Genomic DNA, 25,446 nt, shown 5'->3' on the forward strand with positions numbered 1-25,446 from the left:
GATGAACGGAGGTGGGGGTGGGTTCCCTGCTCTCAGGGGTCTCCAGCTCCAGGCTACTCTGCAGACTGTGCTGGATGAGGGAGTTGGGGCATGATGTCACTGCTACATGCAACATAAATACCAAAAGAAAAAAAGAAACTGAAACTGTACAGAAAATAAAAGAAGTATCTCTTCTAGAGAAAGACAGGGGGAACTGGACTCCGGGCTACTGGGAACCCGTTTTACTCACAATATATCACTACCAGTGTGCAGTTAAAATAGAGTAGGGGCCGTATTCCAAGGCAGCAAAGAGAAAAAAAAATAAATCAAAAATACATCAATGATTAGAAGTTCAAGAAAATTCCTTCAAATACATCAATTCAGACATGACTTGTCCCCTGGGAGTCCACCCTTTGGCAAACTTCTACAGGCTGGGGGAAAAAATGTAAATCATTAGACCAGGTTTGTTATACAAAAGAAGAAAATGGGTAAATAGTAGATTCTGAGAGCTTGCTCCTTGGCCAGACAGCTGAATTTGACTCTCTTCCTTGATGGAATGCTATGAAGAAATGGAAAGAAATGCAAAAGTTAAACTATACTACCACAGAATTTCCAGAAATGGAATGTCCACACTCAATATTTTCCCAGATAGTATGGCATGAAATGTTTGAGGTGAATGGGGAGGTGGGGATGGGGTTGGAAGGGGAAGAGCTAGGTTGGGAGGGGAGGGTTAGGAAGCTGCAGATAAAGACCAATGACTGTCATCAGCTCTGCCCTGGTGGAGATGTATCATTCTAGAGTGAATTATTAACACCTGGCCTAACATTTTGGACTAATGACCGTGTGAGTGAGCTGCCCTCTCCAACTTAGGGCACTAGGCAATGTGCATTCAAAGGCACAGGAACTCCCCAATGCATTATTTACAGTTCTAACTCCTTCTAATGAAAGTTTCTTTGCAACCAAAGCCCATCTTCCCCAATTTCCTGACTTGCCTGGTATGCACAGGGAAGTTCATGTTTAATAATTCACTTTATTCTGATCACCCCTTACACATACACATCTGCATCCTGCCCTCTGTAACACAGGCTGCTATGGCCTTTTAATTAGGAAGAACAATATTTGGACAATTTTGATTGTTATCAAACATTAACCTCACAGCCGGGGGCCTCTATGAGATGAAGAGCTCAAGAGGGAAGGAGGTACAAAGAGACAGGGGCAAGACCCCTGTCATGTTGGCTGGGCTTTGGGGGCATTCCTTCTGCGGCAATCCGTGCCATGCCGCGTGGTAAGAGATCACACACTTCCATAGCTGAACCAGCTTTAAGGGGAACGAAAAGAATAAAATTCTTTCAAACGATTATGTGCCTCTCCCTCTAGGATGAAGTTAAAGTTAGCTGCTGTTTGCTTGCCTGGAATCAGGGTGGAAAAATATCTTAGAGGCCAAATGCTCATTTCTAGGGACTTGAAAGCTTTCTGCTGAGTTCTGCTACATGCCTATGAGGAACATTCCAGTATCAGAACAGGGGTCAGAGACACTTTCTCTCCATCATTCTGCCTTCTACCCTTACCTTCCTAGAGTTTGTTCTCTGGCCAGGCACCATGGAGGTCATCTAATACAGGAATTGATGATGCTGTACCCTTGCTCAAAATCTCCCAACGGCTGTATCAGTTACAGGACTAAAACCTGGGCTTCTTACCATGGCCCCTGGTTTCCTCTCTGACCTCGTCCGGCCTTCCTTCCTTCCTTCAACATTTCAACTTTTCAACATTTCAAACTTATTCCTGCCTCTTGACCTCTGCCCTTGCTCTCCTACCAACCTGGACAGGGTCACAGCTTCAATGTCACCTTCCAAGGCAGGCCTTCCAGACCTTTCTGGCTAAAGCAGCATCCTTACAAGTTCCCCATACCCTCAGGCAGTCTCTTCTCTCTTCATAGCATTTGACTCTATCTGAATTTAATGGCTTCTATGATCATTGTTTGTCTTCATTCACTAAAGTGAAGGCTTCAAAAGAACAGTGGTTATCTTGTTCACCCTTCCATCCCAGGCAGCAAGAAAGTACCTGCAGAAATATGCAGATGCCTAGTCAATAAGTGAATTTCAGTGGTACCCCATGGGACCAGATTCTTTGTCAGATATCTGGCCATGGATTATTGGCCTCAACACTCTTGCATTTCTTAACCCCCTCCCGCTACAAGAGTTTCCTTATAAAGGAGTTAACCCTTTCATATTTGTAACTCTCGTTTACTTCCACCTTGGGATACTGTGTTCCTCTGATGGAAATGGTCTGGGGGGTGCCTGGTTAGCCAAGCTGTGTTTCTGTGTTCACAACCAACCAAGCAGGACTAGGGTGGATGCCCTGGTAAGAAGGGCCTTTGGCATCAATGAGTCCCAGGGATTGGAAGTGAAGTGGGTTTGTTGTTCCTTAGATGTTCCCCTTAGGTTGTCAGAATCAGAATTTTTAGACCTCAAGAACTTAGAGTATCTGGAGTGCCTGGGTGGCTCAGTCTATTCTGCATCTGCCTTTGACTTGGGTCATAATCCCGGGGTCCTGGGATGGAGCCCCGCACAGGGCTCCCGGCTTAGTGAGGAGCCTGCTTCTCTCTCTGCCTCTGCCCTTCCCTCCTACTCATGCTGTTTCTCCCCCTCAAATAAATAAATATAATCTTAAAAAAAAAAAAAAAAGAATTTAGACTCTCTTTGACTAAGTCATCGATAAATACTCACCTTACTTGGAGTAAGGTGTCAGAGCTGGGGGGAACAGGGCCATGTGTGTTGAGTCAGTGGAGAAAGCAAAAGCAATGGGCCTAAGTTGCCCCAAACTTGGGAACCAGCTTCAGAGGATTTTTACAGAAATTGCTCTGGACCAAGAGTGCTCCCATGGGTATTTGCCTAAGAGATCGAGCGTCTTCGTGCTCCAGCAGAGTGGTATTTATATCTTACTGGTTTTACATTACTGTGTCCCCCCCTTCAGGAATGCAGGGAAAAAAGCCCTTGCTTCAGTTGGCATATCCCAGGAATGTGCTCTTCTATCTGATTTCTGCTTAAGAAAAAGTATTTTGTGGGGCGATCTTTCATAATTGTGTTTCTACTCATCAGACCCAAGGTCATTGCCTTGCCCTCCTCTCTTGCAAAAATGATTAGAGCACTGAGTGCACAACATGGAAAGGCCTTTGGGTGAGCCTGAACCCCCGTCCGTTGGGTCTGTGTGACTCTTAGCAATCTCATCTTCCCACTAAACTTGGAGCCTTAGTTTCCTCTTTTTTGTAAAATGGAATTAATAACATCCCCTGCCAATTACCCAGGGTTAGGATGAGGATCAAAGAAAAAAAATGATCATAAATAAAGAGCTCAGAAAAACACTAAATCACCACAGGAAGGAAGGCATCATTATTATTGTTTTCTTTAAGGTCATGAACAATTTCTATTAGGCAATGCAACATAATTACTGCAAGAGGCGTGGCCTTCTCAAGGCAAGCCCACTTTAAGTCCTGGTTTCTCAGGAGCCCATGATACAAAGTCCCTGACTTACCATATCTTTCTCCAGAGGTCCCGTTGGCAAGCTGCTTTGGAAGAGATTTGAGACGGCATATGCCAGAAGCTACCGAGCCCGATCTAGTCTACCCCAAGGAGCAATGGTGTTTGAGGTTGGTTATTGGAGCAACGGCAAATAAAGGTGATTGGTGGTGGCCAAGTCCTCTTCCTGGACCAGTCTGAGGGTACCACAAGGGAAAACTCTGGACCTTGGTATCAAGGCAGCAGTCCCAAATAGAAAGAGAGTCAGCTCCCTTTTGGGTTACAGCATCCTCAGACTCAGTTTCCCTTTCAGCCCTAGTACAGCCATCTTCACATATGGCGGTCCCGCCTCCACTGGAAATGACTATGCAAAAATTCTCCCTCCTCTATGGTCTTAGCTGTCCTCCTTTTTGGACACCATACTGACTGTGTTCAAGTGGACACACCACCTCAGCATCCCTGCAGGGTCCAGAGATAGGGATTAGGCACTAGGTTCTTTCAAAGGTGTTGATGGTGGTGATTTTTCCTCCCCTGCTCTAGAAAGCGAGGACAGAGCATTTTTTCATGTCTCTTTAAACTGCTGGGTGAAACATAAACATATTCAAGAAACCTCTTGATGTTTAGTGTTTCTTTAATAGGAAAAGGAGAAGGGAAACAAATTTGGGGGAAAGGGTGGGAGGGGGGAAGGGGGAAAGAAACACTACTTACGCCGTTTGCAGCCGCATTTTTTTATTCTTTTGGGATCTGTGATGTCATCATGACAGGCCTTGCAGTAAAAAAATGCCCTGGAGAAAGAGAATGGAAAAACTGACACGTTTCATAATCCACCCGAATGAAATGAGTACCACATTTCCTCCACCGTGGTGCCAAATTAATGAAACACGCCAGCACTAATTTCCTTTAATCTTTTGAAAGGTTTAGACGTTTATAGACGGAAATGTTTGTTGCAAGACCTTTTATTTCAAACACAAGATTCTGCATTTTGAGTTAGTGCTTCTTTTAATAAACTTTCCTTTGAAAAGGAACTGGGGGAATGGCTGCCGATGTGACACCCTGGGTCTGCTTGCTCGTCTTTCGTTTTTGGGCACAGTATTCAGTGCCGCCCATCGGAACACGTAGGCAACCAGCCCCAGGCCCCTGGTGGGGAAGTTGAATGCATCTCCGAGACCCTTGCTGTCTGGTCAGATAGCTATCAAAGGGGCTGCAAGGATAGGGTTCCACAGTCAAATAAAAACATTAGCCTTGTCAGTCTGAAAGCACATTTCTTTCCAAAGTGAGGGAGATTAAGGAGGAAGGTGACAGGGAAAGACAAAAATGGTGAGTCAAAGGGGTCCTCTGTCAAATTTCTTCTGGCATTTCGTAGCCCATATTTGTTTCCAAACTGGAAAGATCAACTCCCGTACTCTCCAGCCCCAAGAACACGTAATTAATGGATGTTTTCTTCTCATGGTGAAGCACAGCTCAGCTGAGCACTGCGATGAGGTGGGCAGAGGGCACTCTTGGGTTGGGTACCCAGTGGAAGAAGTCAACAAGAAGATCCCCTCAACTGACAAAAGTGTCAAGCTGTGGTCACAAAGCACATTGGCTGTGTCAAAGATATTCTGGATGAGACAAAACAAGATCATTCAAGCACAGAATGCATAAGACCTAGAAGAACAGCACTGGAGGCCTATATTCTTTTAGGACAGGGGATTACTGGGATAAAATTCCCTGGAACAACCTTACAAGCTCTGGAAATAGGGAATAACAAAATCCTTGGCTTTACCACTCCCAACATAATTGAATGCCAGGGATAAACATGGTCTTCCCTTCACCAAGACTATAAAGAAAGAAACACAATTCCTGACTACTCTATTCCTAGGCTCCTTTTTATATTTTCACAGGACTTGCACATGTGATTGGCACCGATTAGAACCAATGTTAAGACTTTGGGATCTGGAAGACATCTTAGAGGTCCCCAGGACTCTTCCCATCTGTAAATTGAGGGGGTTGTCACAACCTGTCCAAAGTCATCCTGTGCTGGGCTTGGCCGGCCCCAGGACTTCTAAAATCCAAGCTCTTTCTGCTCTAGTCACTATTTCTTCAAATAATAAATTTCTTTAAATGCCAGTGTTTATCCATGTTGCGAAAGAAAGAAAGAAAGAAAGAAAGAAAGAAAGAAAGAAAGAAAGAAAGAAAGAAAAGAAAAGAAAAGAAAAAAACAAAAGAAAAAAGGTAGCTGATTATTTGCCTTGCCTGGCAATGTGGCTATGAAAGGGGGAGGACAGGAATGGAGGAAGTCATCTTGTTTCCACTTCCCTTGGCCATCTTCTCTCCCACCTGATGCTGTTATACATGATAATAATGACAACAACTGCAGGGAACACTTATAGAGCATAGAGTATAGGCCAGGCGCTATTCTAAACATTTTATTAGTATTAATGTATTTGATCCTCAAACAATCCTTTGAAGGAGTAGTGATTATTATCTCTGTTTTACAGATAAGGAAACTGAAGCACAGGGAGGTTACATGACCTGCTCAAGGTCACACAGAGGCAGGATTCAACTGCACACAGTCTAAGAGCTCAAGGTCTTAAACACATCTCTAATGAAGAGATGATGGAACGGTAATGAGTCTGAGTAGACTATTGGGAAGATCAAGTGGATTACTTCATGAATTAAAGCTGATTCTGAAGATAAGGGTAAAGTTAATGAGTGAGATGCAGCTGGGGAGAGGGTGTCTCTGGTCTGCAGTCCTGGAGACACATCCCCAACCAGAGGGAGCTCAGTAGCTAAGCTCCAGCTGAGTTTTGCCAAGTGTCACTTTTTTGCAAGCACCATGCTCTTCCCCACCCATCTCTGCCTTTCTCATGCTCACCTGGCAAAGCCCTGACCTTACGGCACACTTGCACCTGAGCAGCTGAGCTCAGGAAAGGAAACACTGATCTCACTTCAAATCCAGGGCCATGGATTCCAGAGGACTTTTCACACACCTCAGGCCTACTCCATATCCCTTCCTTCTACTCCACACCCCTCAGGCCTACTCCATATCCTTCCTTCTGCTCTCCGCGACCTCTTCCTCTCCCGCCCACCGCAGCCCTTCCCTAAGTGGCCCTCAGCTGGTGACCTTGACACACACATCATCAAGAAGACCAGATCCATACCCCAGAAGGCTGGTCTTTAGGGTCTCCTTATCCTCTGGTTTCCTGTTGTGTTCAGCCAATGGGAGGAGCCAGCAGGAGACTGGAGGATGGGAAAGAGAGGGTTCTTCCTGCTGGGTCATGAAAAGGTGGTGGCCACATCTCTACCCTAAGAGGGCTCAGCTCCTGCCAGGCAGCCTTTCCTATGATACAAACTCTCTCTACAGGTTCCGATAGCTCTCCTTCCCTTTGACTGTAGATTCAGGGCTGAGAATGGCTCCCCTCTGTTGCTAGCTCTCGGATGCTTCACCATCCCTTATTGGCTCTCTTTAACTCTCTGCCCACAACTTTATGTGGTCTCTTCATAAAACTCTTCTCTCTTTTCCCATTTAGGTGTGTCATCTGTTTCTGGCCAGGGCCCTCCCATAAATGACACCTCCAGCTGTCATCTTTCCCCCAGACTCCAGAATCTTATATCTAACTGCCTTTATGATATCTCTATGTGTATGTTTAGTGCAAATCTCCTATTTTAACATGGCAAAATTGAATTCTTAATTTCCTACACCTCAAACTTGCTTCTCTTCCAGCTTTCCTTCTCCATCTCAGTAAGATGGAGAACCAACATCCACCCAACTGCACAAGCTCCATATCTAGGCTCTATTCTTGATTCCTCTTTTTTACCCTCACTTCCTATATGCAGTTCACCAGTGTGCTCTATAGACTCTCTAGTAAAATATATTCTGAATCAGTCTCCTTTCTCTGCACCTCCACTCACCAGCCTAGCCCATATTATTCTCTGTCACCTACACTATGCAGTCTCTCCACCTCTGAGCACCCTCTCCTGTTGCACTATATCCCATTCTTTATAATGGAGAGGAAAGACCTTTCAATAATATAAACCAGACTACATCACCCCCAGCTTAAAACCATCAATGACTCCATCTTCTAACAACCCAACCCCTGTATCAAAACCTCTGGGAGCCAGCCCTGCCTTTCTCTTTACCTTGTCTCCCCACACTACTCCCTCAGACATACTTTCCTTTCCTTGGCTCCCTGCACACGACAACACTGTCCTCACCTTGTCTCCTCTTCCCTTCCAATCTTTGTATGATGGACTCTTTCCCATCACCTCCATCTCTGTTCAAATGTGGCTCCTTCAGAACAGCCTTCACTTACACACAATCTAAATCAGTGACCCAGTTGCATTAAGACTTTGATTAATGTATTGTAAATAAACAAAACTGCTATTCTCTCCTCCCCAGAACTTGAGGCCCTGAAAGCAAGGACTTTGTTGTTCACCACTGCTTCCCTGGCACCTGGTACAGAGCGTTCTAGAAAGTGAGTGACCTGCAGACATCTGATGGATGAATGAGTGTGAGAATGCTACCCAGTAATGCTAGATCTGCAAGTTTTTCAGGAGAAACCAGAAATAAAGATTTTTAAATAAAACATGATGATGTCTTCCTCTTGGCGACTCATCTATTTGTTACAATTGTGAATCAAATGAATCCTGTCTGCAAGCCAAACTGAGCCAATGAGGCACCATTTTGTGGCTCCTACATCAAAGACTATATGGGCCAAGGTCATTTAAGAAGGAAAATATTTAGTGGCAAGGAATAGTGGACAAGTGACCAAATGTTCATCTAAAAAATTGACCTTTCAAAGACTGGAATGGATGGTTTCACTCCTCTTTTCCTAAAATGCCGCATCTGAGTTTCTGTGAGCTAAAATCCATTCATTTCTTTGGTTGCTTTTTTTGTAGGAGAGGTACAACCTCAATCCTGGATCATCATAATCAACTTTTCCATTTTTACAAAACTTGTTTAGTTTCATTCAAGTCCCCAAGGCCCTGTCTGTGGTTTTCTGCAGTCTTCATCTATTTGAAATCCTGTAACTGACAGCATTTGCTCCAACACATCACACACTACGGAAAATTACAGGCTGGTGTTGTAGCTGATTGTGTCAGCATGTATTTGTGAATACCATAAAGCACAGAAATGAGACATATTGCACTCCCTAATACAGGAGGTAATTTGTTTTTTGGACTGCCTGGTATTTGTGACATTCATTAGCGAGAGATGTAATAGGAAATAGAATTACACAAATGGGAGCTTCATGTTATATTTGCTATCTGGGAGGTACACGTGATCTATGGTGCCGCTGTGCTCCCCAGCCCCCCCGTATGTGGTGCTGAGATGCTGCTTGTGCGTCTTACAGTCTGGATATGAGCACAACCTTTTATTCCAGGGGACCTGGAGTAGGCTTCAGTCCCATTCATGCCCACTTTCCGCTCAGGTGAACCCAGTTCTTGAGGTATTCCCGAAGAACAGCCAGGATCCATGAGCTGGATAAGGAGGTTATCTTGTCCCCATCTGAATAATGGCAATTCTTTCCCAATTTGTAGAAGTAAATTTAAGCCATTAGATAGCTCAGTTTAAAGAATTTTTCTTTTTTGTTGTAGTTTTGCTTTTTCGGGTTTTTTCTTGGTTTGTTTCCTGTTTTTCCCCTAAAAGCTTTTATAACTAGTATGGTTAGTTTGCAGGAGTGGGTGAAGAGGAAAAATGTAATAGGTATCAGTTGTCAAACATCATTGTTCTGTGCTCAGCACATCAGGCTTACTTCTTGGCAAATAATTAAGAACGTAAGCCCTGGAACTGGACTTCCTGATTTTAAATCCTGGCTTTACTACTCATTTAGCAGTGGGGCTTTGGGCAAGTTAGTTAATCAGTCTGCACCCAGTCTCCTCGTGTGTAAAACGAAAATAGTAATGCTACCTATCTCATAAGGTTGTTGAGAGGATGACGTGAGTTCATGGTACCTGATACTTAGAGCAATGCGGGCACATATTAAACTCTACATAAGAATTTGCTAGTGTTATTAAATTTGGTAGAAAGTGTGGGTTTGGGAAAAGGAAAGACCATTTCCAATCTGGGCTCTGCTACTCGCTTATGTGCTGTATATCCTTGGACAAATTATTTATCTCAACTTTACAGATGAGGAAACTAAAGCCCTTAAGGGTTTTAGAAGACTTACCTTATGAGGTTATTTTGAGGACTAGCAAGAAAGAATGTAGAACACCTAGCAAAGGCCTGGTTTGAATAAGAACTCATTAAATGAAAGCAATAGGCTTACATAAATAATTGGAGATCTTTCACAATTAATAATTTATTTGAAATATTTTAAGTAACATTATTGTTAAAGTGAGTGACCTGTCTGACTGTTTGAGCCACATTTTCTGCTAATAAATTTTTCATAGTTCCTAGGACAGAATAAAATATAACAATATTCCATGGTGTTCTCCAAAGAGCCCTATGATGCCTAGGCTGCTTAAACAGGTTTAAGGATACTAATAAAAGTGTCATAAAACATTGAGGTCAATGAAATCCAGGGCTGTACCTACACAGGCTTAAGAATTGAAACTGACAATTTCAACTACTTACCTAGAAGGCCACAAAGAGAAATATAGCCAATTTAGTATTTCATCTGAAATTAATCCAAACCTTTTGAGATTCCACTTGGCATTTAGATTAGAAAGCGGATAATACTAGAGTAAATTTGCCTGGATATTAGGTCAAGAGTACTAGACAAGGAACCAGTTGTCTTGTGTTATGTTGTTCTGAATCAGGATGACCCTGAACAATCACTTCAGCTCTCTGGGACTCAATTTCCTCCCTTGGAAAATGAAGGAGCAGTTAGCTAGGCCCTCCTAGTTCTAAAATGTTATTACTCTAGTTCAAAGATGTGGAATCAATTATGTGAAGAGGAGTTCACAGAAGCATTTGAAAGCATGCTCTCTTTTTCCTAAGACTCAGTACCATTGATACCTATGGACACATGGTTAAGCAGTTTTGGGGTTAGGGACCTATACATATTGAAAGCAGGCCCATCATGGTGGATCAAGATGTCTATGGCTGGGCCAGAAAGGAAGGCAGATATATATAAACACTTACCTTTTAACTTCTTTGGCATCACTTGCGATGAAAAATCCTAAAGTACCTTCTTGGATCTTAAGATGGTTTCCAGGATTAATTAATATACTGCTCAGTGAACAAAAACAAACAAAGAAGGCATATTTGTGAGGTCATGTTCTGAATAAAACCTTGAAGGCTACACTGTAATGTTAATTTTATAGGGGGCCCACTAGTCTAATGCTTTTCCCAAAGATGTTGTCTAGAGCTTGATGTCCACAGTCCCAGACATTTAAGTGGATGATGCCAACATAAAGCTCTACTGCTCAGTTCCCAGGTTGGCATACTCCCAGTTGCAGAAATCAAAGCACATCTAGGTTTCAAGGCTGAGGGTATATAATGGGGTTGCCATCATGGGCTTCTGATCTGATATGTAGCCCTTTGGAAACTTCTGTTGATGGTCAACATTGAATGTTACTCATCTAATAAAGCTATGCTATAACAATTTTCCACTAGATGACAGAGCATTAATGGGACCCCTATATACATCCAGAAACATACACATATACATATATTACTGCAGGGAATGGTACACGACACCTATAACCAATGCAGAAGCAAACGTAACATCTGCATGACATTGGTAAGTACATGTAAGTGGACTCCACGTGCAGCCTATGTAGAAGGAATTGGATCTACCCAAACAGTGAAAAAGAAAAATGCCAGCAGTTAGAAATGATTCCAGTCCACCTTTCCCAAAATGCATGGGACTGTTTGAATAATGTGTGTATCTGGTACATCCTGATCAGGGCAAACTGTAATCATAAAACAAATGTAAATTATCCCTAGAAAAACCTTCCCCTTGTAGGGAAGTATGGACCTAAATATACACTGTTCTGTTTCAAAGTGTTAAAAATGCATTAGCTGACCAAGTTGTGTTTGGACTGACAAAAGAGATACATGTATCTTAATCTAATAAATGGGTGAAATAAATAAGTTTAATATCTGCAGATCAAGAACAGAATGCAGGCATGTATTATAAAGAGATTGACAGGCTTTGGGCTTAATGAACAGGGTATTTAGGTACCCTGAATGCAGCAATAGATATAACAAAGGTGTTCTCTGATCTGAAAATCTGGCTTTAAAGTAATAGATGTTTGGAATTAGGCTAAAGGAAGTCCTCAAGTGTCTAAGGCAATCAAAATGGAGGATGCTAATTAACAAGTTGTGTTTTGTTTTGTTTTGTTTTGTTTTTTACTGCCGGCAAAACCATTTCAGGGAAGGGCTGTGGCCAACAGAGTGACATGTCTGTGGCAATACAGGAAGGACTCAGGTAAACTTTTGTTCTATCGGGAAGCCTCAGAGTGGATTGTTATGGCAAAATAATTGTCTGTGGTTGCAAGAACATCCACTATTACCCATAACGGGACCTGACAGAAGGAAACCAATCCTGTGTCGTCACTGTTATTAACACTTAAATAATAGCCACAGACCATGATGATTGGTCTGTTCTTCCCTAGAACCACAGGCAACAATGAGATTCTTCACAAATCGGAAGAAGCAGGCCACACTAAGAGCAACAGCTTGCAACTGGCAGCAGCACTGGACAGATACCTCCTAATTACCCCTCTGCCAATTCTTTACATTGGCTTAACTGCCCTCTGACTTCTCATGATCACGAGGGGAAAAAGGGTCAGAGCTCATACAGTTTAGATGGACTCCTTTTTCAAAGCCAATTAAATGTGATGGTCTAGAAGGGGAGAATTCTGGATTTTGCACATTTTCTTACCCCTTTGCTATCAGGCAGTACTTGTCTGCCCTAGCTCTGCAATCAGAAAATGCAGCATCACCATTTAGTAGCTGTCTGGCTTTGGGCAAATTACTAAATCTCCCTCCAACTCAATATCCTCACCTACAATGATGATGATAATCATAGTCTTTCTTCAGAGATAATGCAAGATAATGCACAGAAGGCTCACTGCATATTGGTTATGGTTACTCTTATTATTTATTAGTGCAAAAAAAAGCCAAAAGTGTATTTCATTTTCAATGGAATTATCATATTTTCTTTAGCTGGCCCCACGGAGTGGAACACAGGGCTCCTTATCAAAATATCCTGTTCATAATGAGATGAAGTTATAGGGTGAAGAACTGTACAGTCCACAATAATGTACAAGGACATACATGAAAAATTCTGGGTACTTATGGCATCTGACGAAGCTAATTCCTTAAAGTTGGAAAATCTACATTTTGATATGTATTTATATAAGAGTGTAAAAAAAGCTTCTGAGTGAAAAAAAAATCCAATCATGATTTCGACAGTGCATTTCAAAAGGGGAAATTTGACACTCATCAATGTCTTGGTGACATATATGTGCAAAACAAGCTTTGCACAGAACTCTTTTTTACATTATGTGCTTCTCTAATTGCACTCCAGTGATCAAGCCCACTGTGTCATGGTAGGAAGACAGTGATAGCAAGGTTCCTATCAATGAAAAGTTTCTTTTCATTTACTCTGTTCTTTATCAGCAGTGAACAAGAATTGGCTTACAATGAGAATTTGGGATTATCATTCCAGAGACTGCAGGTTGAGATCATTTATTACAGCCTTCAAGCCTACTTTAGTCAAGTTAGCGTGGTGGAGACGAAAGATCTGGGGCACTGATAGAAGGCAGATTTGTGTTCAAATCTGTTTCACTGCCAATGCTAGTTAAGCTAGCAGGTGCATGTGTCAGGCCTAGGAGTTCAGACTCTGGCCTGGAGCATGTGGGGGCCACTAAGCCTCACTCTCCTCATCTATGAAATGGAGTGAATAATCTCCAGCTTATAGTGTCACTAAGAGAGCTAAAGTATATACTAGGTGCTGAGTGACTGCCACATAGTAGATCCTTAATGCATGGTCACTATTAATAGTAAGCATGGTTATTAAAACAACTAAATAAGAAGCAAATAATCTGTCACAGGGGCTAGTTCTCCATTTTGTTCTTGGTGCTAATAAATCACCAGAAGGCCCCCTATTGGCATTTGAAAGACCTTTTTACTGACTACAGTATCTAAAATATTATATCCCTCTACAACATCTGGAGACGGGCTAATTTGGACTGCCTTCTGGCTGCAGAGTGGAGTGTCTCTGTGTTCCTCAAACCTTATGCACTTCCAAGGACATCAATGACTATGTGATTCCAGGGTGCCTTCTTGTTCTCTTTTAGAGAGGGCTTAACAAGGAGTAAGAGGCTTTGAGTCATCTCTTTAAAGCATGTGTGAGGCTTTATGCTCACATTAGCAGCTATCAAGCCAAGGCAGCTTTCTGGGTGGGAATTGAAAGAACAAGCCCAGATCTTGAGAATAATGAAGGAAAGAAGTCTAGATACATAAGAATGTTCGCTGTGCTGTATTCCATTCATATATTTAGCAGTTTGGTTAGAGAAGCATGTGGTCCTGATTCCATGGGCCCACTGCGTATAATACTCCCTATGTAAAGGTACAGGCTTCAAAGTCTCTTTGAGGAAATGCATTACTCTTTTTAATACTGTAGACATTAAGTCTTCTATCCACATTCCGTATCTAGAAAATTTAAATAAAATGTTAATCCTCCTCTTTTTGAAAAACAAATATATATATATAAAAAGTATCCTACACAGCAGTAATTTTTTTTCCCCAGCAAAATTCCTACTACCCTCAGAATATGTGATTGACCTCCTACTGGGAATATGTAAATCTTTCCAAAGGTCTTTGTTTGATCTCTTAAAAGAATATCCAATGTTAAGTTTGTTTTGTTCTTATGACTGCCAGACATCTCCCTCCCTATGCATCACGTTAAATCACTCCCTGGCTCCAATTGTGTCTAATTCACTTGCTTATCAGAGATAAACTTCAAGATGTGTCATGTGAAGAATCAAGAAAATCTCTAAGAAAAAGTCCATATATCAATTAGTAGAATTCCAATAGGGACATCTTCTTGGCAAGGGATGGACTTTCCCTCATTTCAAAGAACATATAAATTATCCTCTTTCCTCTATGACCTTGCTAATTTCAACAGAAAACATTCAGTGGCAGCTGGAGGCTAAGGGCTTATGTAGCTTCTTCCCTAAGGCTTCTTGCTCTCTCTTTCTTTGGCTCTCAGACTACTTTTGCATTTGGCTGATTCTCTGGCTCCTCGCCCACTCTCAGGAAACAAATATATATTTTCCATGGGGAACCCCTAGTTGAAAAAAGGGAGTGAAAAGCATGCTCATATTTTATTTGTTTTTGTAAATAAGTTTCCCATGGTAGCCCGCTTAGGGCCCTGTATGCAATAGGCACTTTTCAACTATTGGTGGAAGGAACGAAAAATATAAATCAATGGTCTCAGTTCCAAAAGTGTTCCTCTCCCTCTCCAGTGAGGAGAAAGGTAGACACAGCTGTTCTTTCAAAGATTGAGCCAAGTTCTTAACAATCAGGCCTACCAAAGGAGGGACCTCACCTTTTCTAGGGGGTTGGCACATAAGCTAACCATCTCCTGGATGCACTAAGTACAAAAATGTAAATACACAAATATATAAACAGCTAGCCACTTGGGGAGTAGCAGCAATTGATTTCAATATTGAAAGTACGACTCAGAGTTGAAACACAAGAACCTAGAACTGGCTAGCAGGGCTCACTTCAACAGAGAAACGTCCCAGACGGGTTCCTCCGGAAGGAGAGCTCCAGGCCTCAAGGTACAATGCATTTCATTGTGTATGTCACGCTGAATTTGAGTCAGGTTGGAGATTTGGGGCTTGATGGGGCAAAATGATTTATTCCTTTTCTCCACCACTTATGCATAACAACTAGGAAACATCTACTTATTCCTTCTTCCATCATCATAAACTTTACTTGTTTGCTGTTTTTGGAGACAACCAATGATGAATAGTTCAGCTGAACCATATTTTTTAAAGGAATCTTGTATCTATTATGGGTAAATTAACAGGTGTGTATTTCTCCTCCCACCCCCCTCAGTTTTTGGTAGGTGTAATGTACCATTCCCCGAACAATGACAAAATTATCAGTCACATGAGAATATAATTTGTACTTGAGAACATGATAATTATATCTGTGTCTAGCAAGCTAATGGGACTTCATTAACTAAAGCAAGGGAATTAGAACCATCTAAAACTTCAGTTCACGCCTTGCCCAGATGAATCACACCACTGGGAAGTGGCCTCTTTGAGCACCCATGGTCATATATGATTGCTATCAGGTGGAACTTGGTTTCAGCCAATTGTTTAGCATTTCAGGAGTACAACAGCCCTGCAGTTGATGGGCTAGATTAGGGCACAGCCTACAGGAGCCCCAAATCTCAAATATTATTGTCCTTCTGGAACTTTTTATTTTTTCTGGGCTTTCAATTATATGCTGCTGGAGTCCCACACAACTAGACACACACACTTTTGCTTATAGAATCTATGTAGGAGACACAGTGTGTATTCCATGCTTCAATATATTTGAGCCCAGTTCACTCACACAGAGACAGCATAGTAAAGATTGCTCCCAGTTGATCAGACTCAAATGCCTGCGACTGTGGTACGCCAATGATATGGGCAAGGAATTATTGGGCCTGAACCCATCACAATGATTTTAGAAATGTCATTTAAAAATATATTTTGCACATAAGGAAAACAGCAGCCATAAGGGATGGGGAAGAAATAGTTCATTTGGAAAGGAAAACAGTGGCTATTTGGCTCTGGGAGCAAGCCATGTCACTTTGTGGTACACTTTAGGACAAGTCATGCTATGTCACAACATGCCTCCACCACAAGATAAAAGGACTCAAAGGCCAAAAGCCAACAGCAGAGGTGCAACCACTGTGGACCTTTGAAGATGCAAAGTGTTGCAGTAACTTCTTGCAGTTGGATCATATCAATAATACCAAACTGACAGGAAGCCACCTCTATTGTCACACATCTACTCCAAAAATCACAGAGGAATCTGACTTTGGAAAGAGTTCCAGACAAATATCCCCACCACACACACACATACACACACACACACACACACACACACACAATTACAAACATGAACAAGTGACAAGTGATTCCAACCACGGAGAGAAACAACTCTTGAGAAGATGAACACAAAGGCATCTCAATAGTATGTTTTCAACAATACTGTTTTAGAGAACACATTATTGAAAAACTACACTGGAAATATTAACCAAAAAAGTTAAAAGAAAATGCTATCAATGAGGATTTGGTCATGCTTCATGCAACAGAGAACAGCAGCATAACAGGGTGATGCCACATGGTGAAAGCTGAGATACTTCACATTAAGAAATATGCCCAAACACACTGGGGAAAAAAATAAAGCCATGAGTTCATCTCAATAAATGGTACTCATTCACTAAATCAGATGTGATAATCTGGCAATTAGGTAGCAGTGTTCTAAGTCTGTACCGAGTATTGCCCAGGAAATAAAATATGCAAAATATTATCATCAAAATAAGTGTAAGGGAAAGAAAGTTGAATGTTAGTTGAGCTTGGTCTCTGTTTTGTGGATAAAAGGACACGAATCCTGCTCTACAAACTGGAAAGCAGACACGAGGAGGAGGAAGTCACTGGGAATGTGGATGTGGTATGCAGACAAATGGCACCACAGAGTCCGGTGGACACCAAGACACGTCAGGACAGGACAGAAACAGACACCAGGGGCTAGAGAGAAGCGTCCTCCTTCTCAACATTGTTGGCACTTGTTCCCATCATTGGTGCCATAACTGAAAACAGGGACTTGCACCTGTTGGTTTTTTAGGTCTCCTGCAAAGAAGTTAGTGCGTCATCCAAAAGAATCAACAAACTGAACAAGAAAAGCAATCTGCTACTTTTCAATGTTTATGTGCTCTAGTTGGAGAGGGGTTTAATTATAAATATACATATATATATATATTTACATATATATATATACTAGACAAGGGAACGAGATTATATGTATGTGTATACATATATATAATCTCTATCTTCCTGAATTCTTGGCAAATGGTTAGTCCTGTGGTTAGCAGTGAAGATAGCGGGTGGGGTTGGGAGGAAGGTTAACGAAGAGCGCATACCGCTTTCGGCTTCTGCAAAACGACAAGAAAAGAATTTAAAATCAAACAATTTGATAATAAATTGACTGACACCAGAGGGAAAGAAGGAACAAAACCTTTGTTTCAAATTATTTGAAGGATGCATGTGAAAACAAGGTTTTTCAGCAGAGCATGGAAACAGCGTCATGGGGTCAAACAACAGAGGAGGTAGTTCAACACAGGCTGGGGGGCAAAGGGGTGGAGGGAGAGGCTGGGTTCTTCTAATTGTAACGCCCAGCCACTTACAAAATGGGAGAGGAAAGGAAATGGGAAATTCTTCAATGAAGGAAAAAAAAACAAAATTCTTAGCTCAGGAAGGGTCAAAAGTTCGATTCTTTTTAACATGGATATTGTGTTGGAGAAGTTAAGTGTTTTCTCAGAGGCATGATCCACATTCCATCCCACACACCTTTTTCCACAAGAACCAATGTGTTCCACACTGAGACCAAGCCACATGAGAGGATTAAAGTTGGCAAAGGCACACAGAAAGCCAATAACAAAGCCAAACAAGTTCTTTTCATTCTTTTCTGAAAGAAAAAAAAAACCTAAAAATCTGTATCTATAAATATGGCTTTGTTGAAAACATCTCAGCTTTGTGAGTTAATTGGAGGGTCCATCAAAGAAAAGACTTTGTCTTCAGGGAAAGCTCTTAGTTATTTTTCTTAGAATAGTGACAGCAGATTCACACTGAACCATTACCAGACTTTTTCTCTCCCTCCTTGTGACCAAAGGTGGCAGGTGGGAGATGACTGGTCAAGGTTCAGGGGGCAGACTCCTGCCATGAAATTATACAGGAATGGTCAAGAGACGCTATTCAGCGTTAGCGCCACCTACACCATCACACTTTTTTGAGAGATGCACCGAAGTGATAAAGAGAGAAGACTGAATTACACAGATTTACTGACGTGGCAACATGAAGAATGTCATTTGCAAAAACCCAGGACACATGTTTCCCCCTCCACAGGCACAGGTGATACTAGCCACCATGTGGGAAAGCGGCAATCTCAGGAACACCGACTCTGTCTGTGGAACAGCAAATAGCCAGGGCTCTGGCTCCCCCTTCTTTGCACATGATATTCTTCAGTTTGCCATCACAAAAAGGAAAACTGTATCTATACATAATTACTAACTGCTATGGCCACGCTTTACATGTAGCTACCAAATCTACCATTTTTAGTTCCTCTTGGTTGATTTGGATTTTCCAAATAGCTTAGCCTTTGATCAGATTGACTTTGTGAAAGCAATCTGATCTGGTGGTTAAGGTAACAGGGAACATTGGATTGACTTGCTGACAATCCAGTGTTTTTTGGTTTTGGTTTGTTTTGTTTGCTTTTTGTTTTGCTTTTTGTCAGAGACGCTGACTGTATGTTTGGAAGTCTGGCTTTATGGCATTAATTACCCAGAGAGAGCGTCCATTTGGAAGCCCAGCTTTATTGAGTTATTCATCTAGATAATGAAAACTCCTTAGATGGTGATAGTGAGCACCTTCTAGTCCTGCCCTGCACTTAATGTATTGAGGCACACGTTGGAGGGTATCTGTCCTCTACACTTGGGCGGTCACGGGAAGACTTACTTCCTATCACTAGGAATACACCCAGATGTCATCCTAGAGGACGAAAGCCCACGCATTTCTCTGTAAGCTCTTTCTTCCAAAAACCATTGATAAAAATTGGGGCGAAAAAAAATCATCTCTATTTTATCGGTAATGCGTATGGTCCTTCATCAACAAACTCCCAGGTTAATGGGATGCTTCCTTCGTCCAGCGAGAACTCATGTATCGACTGGGCTGTTATCTATTTCAACCAGACCCCATCCCTCCTCAGTCTGATGTGCACATAATTAAGTGCAAAATAAATAAATAAAGAGGGCTCCTGCCTCTGAGCCCTGCTCTCCTGGCTAATTTACATGAAGCTGACATTGTGCCACCTGGATTTCGGTTTCACCGGGAAAAGCACATATGGTACACAATAGGCTGCTTGTAATTTGGCCATCAAGAGGGCCGGTGCGTCCCGTCACGGCCCTGCCCTATCCTTGCTGTGGAGGGGGCCAGAATCCACCTGCTTCATGCTCACGGCAGTAAACAGGGTTTTGAGGAAGGGGCCTGTCCCTGGTTTTGTGCAGAGAGGGTGAAAAGCCTAAATTGGCACAATCAGACCTCTGGATGCCTCATCGCCCTCCTCTGGAGACACACTTTCTGAATGTCCAACGGGGCTTGGGATGCCAGGGGTCCGCAGCGGAGGTGGCCGCATCTGGCTGGGCATGCCCTGAGATGTGCCGAGGCTCAGAGGCGCATCTACCAGGGGCCCAAGCATGTTAATCACGTGGAGGACAGAAGCAGGTGGGCCGAGCTCCCTGAGAGCACGCTCATTGCCTCGCAGGTGTCAGCAGGCCACTGGGTGGTGGCACGCTTACCGGCTCTCTCGGTTGGCGGACTTGTACTCAATGGCTATCATTAGGAGCTTGAGCTTCACGAAACATAGCCTGCAACGAGATGGAGAAACCTCCCCGTCAGTGCTTGTGGACGACCGGAGCCACACAGCAAACACCACTACGACCTCTCTATCACCCGATGCATTCATTATCCCAGGGACCCTTAGCCCACAGTCGCCGGGCCGAAGGGACGGGGTAGGGGCGACACCTCCCCATCTTCCCCATTAAACCTGATTTCTCGTAAGCGATAAGGCACTGAATGTTCAAAGTGCAAATTGCACTCGGGTCTGGATGTCTAGACACAGACCCCAAGCAGGGATTTGTGCCTGGGGATTTAGGCTGGGCCAGATTCATTAGTTACTCGGTCGGGTAGTAAAATGTTAACTGCAGGGGGAGGGAGGTATTTGGAGCAGCTGGACCTGTTATTTGGATTCCATTTCGGTCTTTTGTACAAATGGCTCATATTGTTGTTCTGAGCAGACCCCTGTGCGCTCGGAATGATGGTAATAATCCTTAGCCTCCATGTAACTGCCCAGCACATGACTGTGGCACCATCACTTCTGGCCCCATCCAGACGGCCTCACCTCATCTGCCCGGTGCCCTCGCCTGCAGCCCAGGCTGCTCTGAGGCTGGCTTGTTCCAGCCTCCGTGCCTTCCCTGATGTGATTCCTATCCCAAATGCCTTCTCTTCTCCCAACCTTCCCTTCCAAGTGCCCGTCAAATCCAGCCTTTGTGCAGCTTTTCTGCCTCCACTGCCACCCTCTGGTTTTCTGTTCCCAAAACACCACCCCCAACCCCTGCCTGCAGCACCTTGTCTGCAACAGCCTCCTTCAGTTTTTAATCAACTGCATACTGGCTGTGGTTGTTCTCTATTGCATTCTATGTCTGAACTTTAGCTCCTCAACCAGCGTGACTTCTTTAACAGTTTGGGACTTATGGGAATTCCCCATAGTGCTGTACAGGGAACCACTGGCACACAGAAATTCAGTAAATGCATGATTTCCACTTACTGGTGTTCTAAGAAAAGAATAAAAGGTCCAACAAGGCATTTATGCATAAAGATGTTCAAGTTAGTGAACTTTATACAGAGTAAAAAAAAAAAAAAAGGCAACCCAAATGTCCAATAATAAAGCAATGGTTCAGTAAAGTATGGTACAATATGTTTTAGCATTCAACATGACTCTGAGGAATATTTCAAGATATAAGATTAACAATGTTATATAGATACAAACGTGAATAACATGATACACTTGGGTGAAAATATATATTTAAATACTCATAGAAATGAAAGTACACACACAGAAGAATTACATAGATTATATATTACAAGTTTCCATAATGAGCATATGTTTTAAGGACTTTTTGGATATTAAGACACTAGCTGATGGATAGGTTGAGGAGTGAGTAGGTTATTGAGCTGCAACACTATAAAGAGGAAGATGCACTGGGTCACAAGTCGGGGCCATTCCTGGTGCTCTCATTTGATCCCCTCAAAGTCTCTGAGACAGAAAGATGGCTCCAGTTATTCTTTTATTGATATCTCTATGTTACTAAGGTGATGAACCTAGGCTCAGAAAGCCCATGTCCCCAGCTAGGACCTGGTAGGATATACATCTTTAACTCAGGGAGGTCTATTTTGTACTGGGACAGATAGATAATAAGCAAATATGCAAGTGAATAAATATTAAATTTCCAGATGAGGAAAAGTGCTATGCAGAAAACAAAACAACCCAAGAGGACAAAGAGTAACTGGGAAGGCCCATAAATACGGGAAAACAAACTGATGATTGCCAGAGGGGAGGGGGTGGGGGGAGGAGAAAAATGGGTAAAGGGGAATGGGAGGTCTGGGCTTCTAGTTATGGGCTGAATGAGTCTGGGAACGAAAGGCACAGCATAGCATGAATAGGCATGCTATTGTAATAGCAACGTATGGAGGCAGATGGAAGCTCCCCCTGGGGTGAACACACCATAACATATATAATCATCAAATCACTATGTGTGCACCTGAAACTAACATTAGGTGTCAGCTATACTCCCATAAAAAACCAAAAATCCCAAACTGACCAAACAAAAGAGAGTAACTGGGAAGATGCGTTATCTGCAATGGTCCAGGAGGACCATTCTGAGAAAGGAAAGCTAGAGCACAGGAGGTGAGGGGAAGAGGCAAGCAATGAGAGGATCTGGAGAAAAATTCTTCCAGGGAGTGGAAGCAGCAAGTGCAAGGGTCCTGAGGCAGGAAGGAACTCCAGGTGTCTGAAGATCAGCAACAAAGGCAACTAGACTGCAGCCAAGTGAGCAAAGTCACATGTGACAGTAATTAGCTCAAGGGAGCTGGGCAGGAGCATATTTGTGAAGACCACTGGTCATGGCAGCAAGTCTGCCAGTCTGCCGTTTATTCTAAGTGAAATGGGAGGTTTTGGGATGGTTGCAAATAGAAAAGCAATGAGGTTGGTGAGGGCCTCATGCTCTCTAGCGGAAGTAAGACCAATTGCTCACTCCTACATATGAGGTCATGGTCTCCCGTGTTGCTTTCAACAGACAGTCAGATTTCAAAGGACCACTTCATCTCGGCGTATTTGGGCTCTCCTGGTGATTTGCAGGTTTGCTGATTCCTGCCAGCAGACTCTAATGACCTGGGCTTTGTGCTGATTATGCAGTTTGCTGAAACACCAACCCAAGTATCCAACTACAGCTGGAAAAATGCTCTTCTTAATTTATGTCCCATAGAGCACTGCTAACGCACCCTTTATGGGGCTGTTACTCCTGGAGCTTAAGTTGTTTAAAATATCATATGGCTTATACAATATTTGTTGAACCAAATTACTAGATTAGGTAACTACTTTCTAATGTAAATAGCAACTAAATGCCAAAATCTCAAGGAGAAGGCCGATCTTAATTTAGCACAAATCATGAAGAGGCCAGTAGGCTGATATCCCCATGAGTGATTGGCCACTCTGATTTGGGACTCTGTGGTTCATGGGATCACAGATCTTTTTTTTTTTTTTTTTTTAAGATTTTATTTATTTATTCATGAGAGACACACACAGAGAGAAGCAGAGACATAGGCAGAAGGAGAAGCAGACTCCATGCAGGGAGCCTGATGTGGGACTTAATCCCGGGACCCTGAGCCAAAGGCAGACACTCAACCACTGTGCCACCCAGGCGTCCCGGGATAACGTATCTTAATTGCTCTAATGACCTGATCCTGTTGGTAGAAGCAAGAAATAGTCCATAGTAATGGTGAGTTACATCTTTCTAGGTACTATGACACCATTTACCAACTAGATATAAAAAGAGAGGAGCTCTCTAAGGCAGGAAAGCCAATAAAATCTACACAGCCTTGTGCACATTTCTTAACCTAGCAGGGTGGACCAGGAGATCTTTGAGTCTTCTTCCATAACTTCCAAATCCATATCTAAGATGACTACACTGCTTTATAGAAGCCTTTTTTAAGGAAGCTCTTTGATCCAAAGCCAGCCTTTACTCTCTGGCCAGAGGGGCAGAGAGGAGGACAGGGTGATGTCAACAAAGTGATAATATGCAAACAGCACCACAACCATGGATTATCAGATTTGGGCCTTCCAAGACTTGTTGGGCCTGCCCTCCTCATAAAGATGACAAACTGAGGTCCAAAGAGGTACAATTTGCTCAAGATCAAATGGCCTTTAGGAAGAAAGACCAAAAAAAAAAAAAAAAAAAAAGGAAGAAAGGCCAAAAGTGGAAAGCAAATCTCAATGCAGTGTGCTGCAAAAATGCTTCTTATAACAGCAAAGCCATCGAAGTGGTGGCCAGAAGCCCAGCATGGAACATTGGTCAGGACAGCGTTTTTAAAACCCAGAATTAGATACTAACAGGTGATTTTGCAAAAAAAAAAAAAAACTAGCCTTTCAGCTTTCCTTGATAAATCATAAATGGCCACAATGGAGCCACATTCTGCATGGCTAAAAGGGACTGGAGCTTTGAAGCACTTACCCCTCTGGTAGGGACATGTGCTCCCCAATATGCTATAGACCCCAGCACTCCCTAACTATCTATCCTGTCTCCTCATTCTTCACTCTTTGTGGCTCACTCCTGCCCCCTAGAGGCACCTAAGTTTTTAATTCCTGCTGTAACAAGTATCTTCTGAGCCAACCAAATTCAAATCTTGAACTATATCCCTTCCTCTTAAAAATAACAGTTTTTTTTGTTAGATCCTGGCACAGAGTTAGCCAATGTCCAGACTGCTGAGCTTAAGGCCTCAGCAGAGGTACCAGGAGGTAAGAATAGACCAAGGCCAGGGAACAGAGGTGCCAGTGAGTGGTGTGCTGTGATAATCACTCATTTACTTGTCTCCCTGCTCTCTGATTGAGCTTCTTTGGTGCAAGACACGTGCTTTGCCTCCCTGGCATTTTGCAAAGTGCAAGAAGTAAGCATTCAATACACGCTGATTAAATAAATACATGAATGAATGGAAAGCAAAATCTCATGAGTTGCTGGAAGCACACCTAAGAGATACAGTAGTAAACTAGGAAAATTGAAGTAGAGAAGGCTTGGGAGTTGGGTATAAAATCATGAAACAAGATGCCTCTTAACTTGTTCACAAGAAGCAGAGAGATTGGAAAAGAAGGGTGTCGAAAGAAATAATACCAGTGACACGCTTTGGGAATCTAACATTTGCCTCGAATCAATATGCCAAAATGCAAATGTAATTTTAAGATACAGACATCAGTTTGTCCTTGGGAGTCTCCACAGCTCCTGGTACAAGGGGTTCCCTCCCCGGAACATGTCTTCAGACTACTTAGAATGGATATCTTGAGTTTAAATATGTATTTGTATCATCAACACTATTGTTTTTGGTAAAGCAAAATAGGCTTTGCTCATCCAGTTCTTAGAGTCCCTTGTAGGGCTTTACTCAGTGTCTCTGCATATATAGGACTAGGGTAGGATAGGAAAGGGGCTTAGGGAGAGAGAGGGTGTAAGAAAGAAGCAAGAAAGCCTTCACAATGTGATAAACCTTTAGCAGGAATTTAATTCTTGGTTTCTAAAATAAAATGTCCCAATATGTCCAAAGCAGGAAGTTGTTGCTGGTTGTGAAAATAATTACAGAGGAATAGAAATGACTTTTTTCCAGAAAAAAAAAAATGCCACTTGTCACAAAAAGGTCTTAAACCAGCAATCTGCAATAAAACTGTTGTAATAACAAGTTAGATTGCTTTCTTGATAATTATTAAGTAGAGGTCTACCAAATTTGACAATGACATTATATAATGCCTTTTTTTTTTTTTTTTTTTTTACTGCTAGCATCATCTGTTAACTACAGTAGTTTCAACCCAGATGTTCCTGAACAAAGGCTCTTAAGAATTAGAGTCCAACTGTTTCTACCTACCCAGAGGGACATAAATTGTTCTTGCCATTAAATCAGCCCCCTTGACTACAAAGAT

The 25,446-nt window shown here is 42.5% G+C and overlaps 1 protein-coding gene across 22 annotated transcripts in view; it reads right to left on the reverse strand.

Annotated features, from left to right (window-relative positions):
• The window catches only part of KCNMA1 (potassium calcium-activated channel subfamily M alpha 1), a 717,863-nt gene that overhangs the window by 130,323 nt on the left and 562,094 nt on the right, over positions 1-25,446 (reverse strand). For all 22 annotated transcript variants that reach the window (XM_049109051.1, XM_049109052.1, XM_049109053.1 and 19 more), the window contains 3 exons: positions 20,009-20,077; positions 10,564-10,650; positions 4,203-4,279 (listed from right to left, as the gene is read on the reverse strand). In XM_049109051.1, coding sequence (XP_048965008.1) covers positions 4,203-4,279; positions 10,564-10,650; positions 20,009-20,077 — 233 coding nt within the window. The remainder of the gene's footprint in view (positions 1-4,202; positions 4,280-10,563; positions 10,651-20,008; positions 20,078-25,446) is intronic.

Source organism: Canis lupus, chromosome 4 (genome assembly GCF_003254725.2).
Source record: "Canis lupus dingo isolate Sandy chromosome 4, ASM325472v2, whole genome shotgun sequence".
Taxonomy (NCBI): Eukaryota; Metazoa; Chordata; class Mammalia; order Carnivora; family Canidae; genus Canis; species Canis lupus.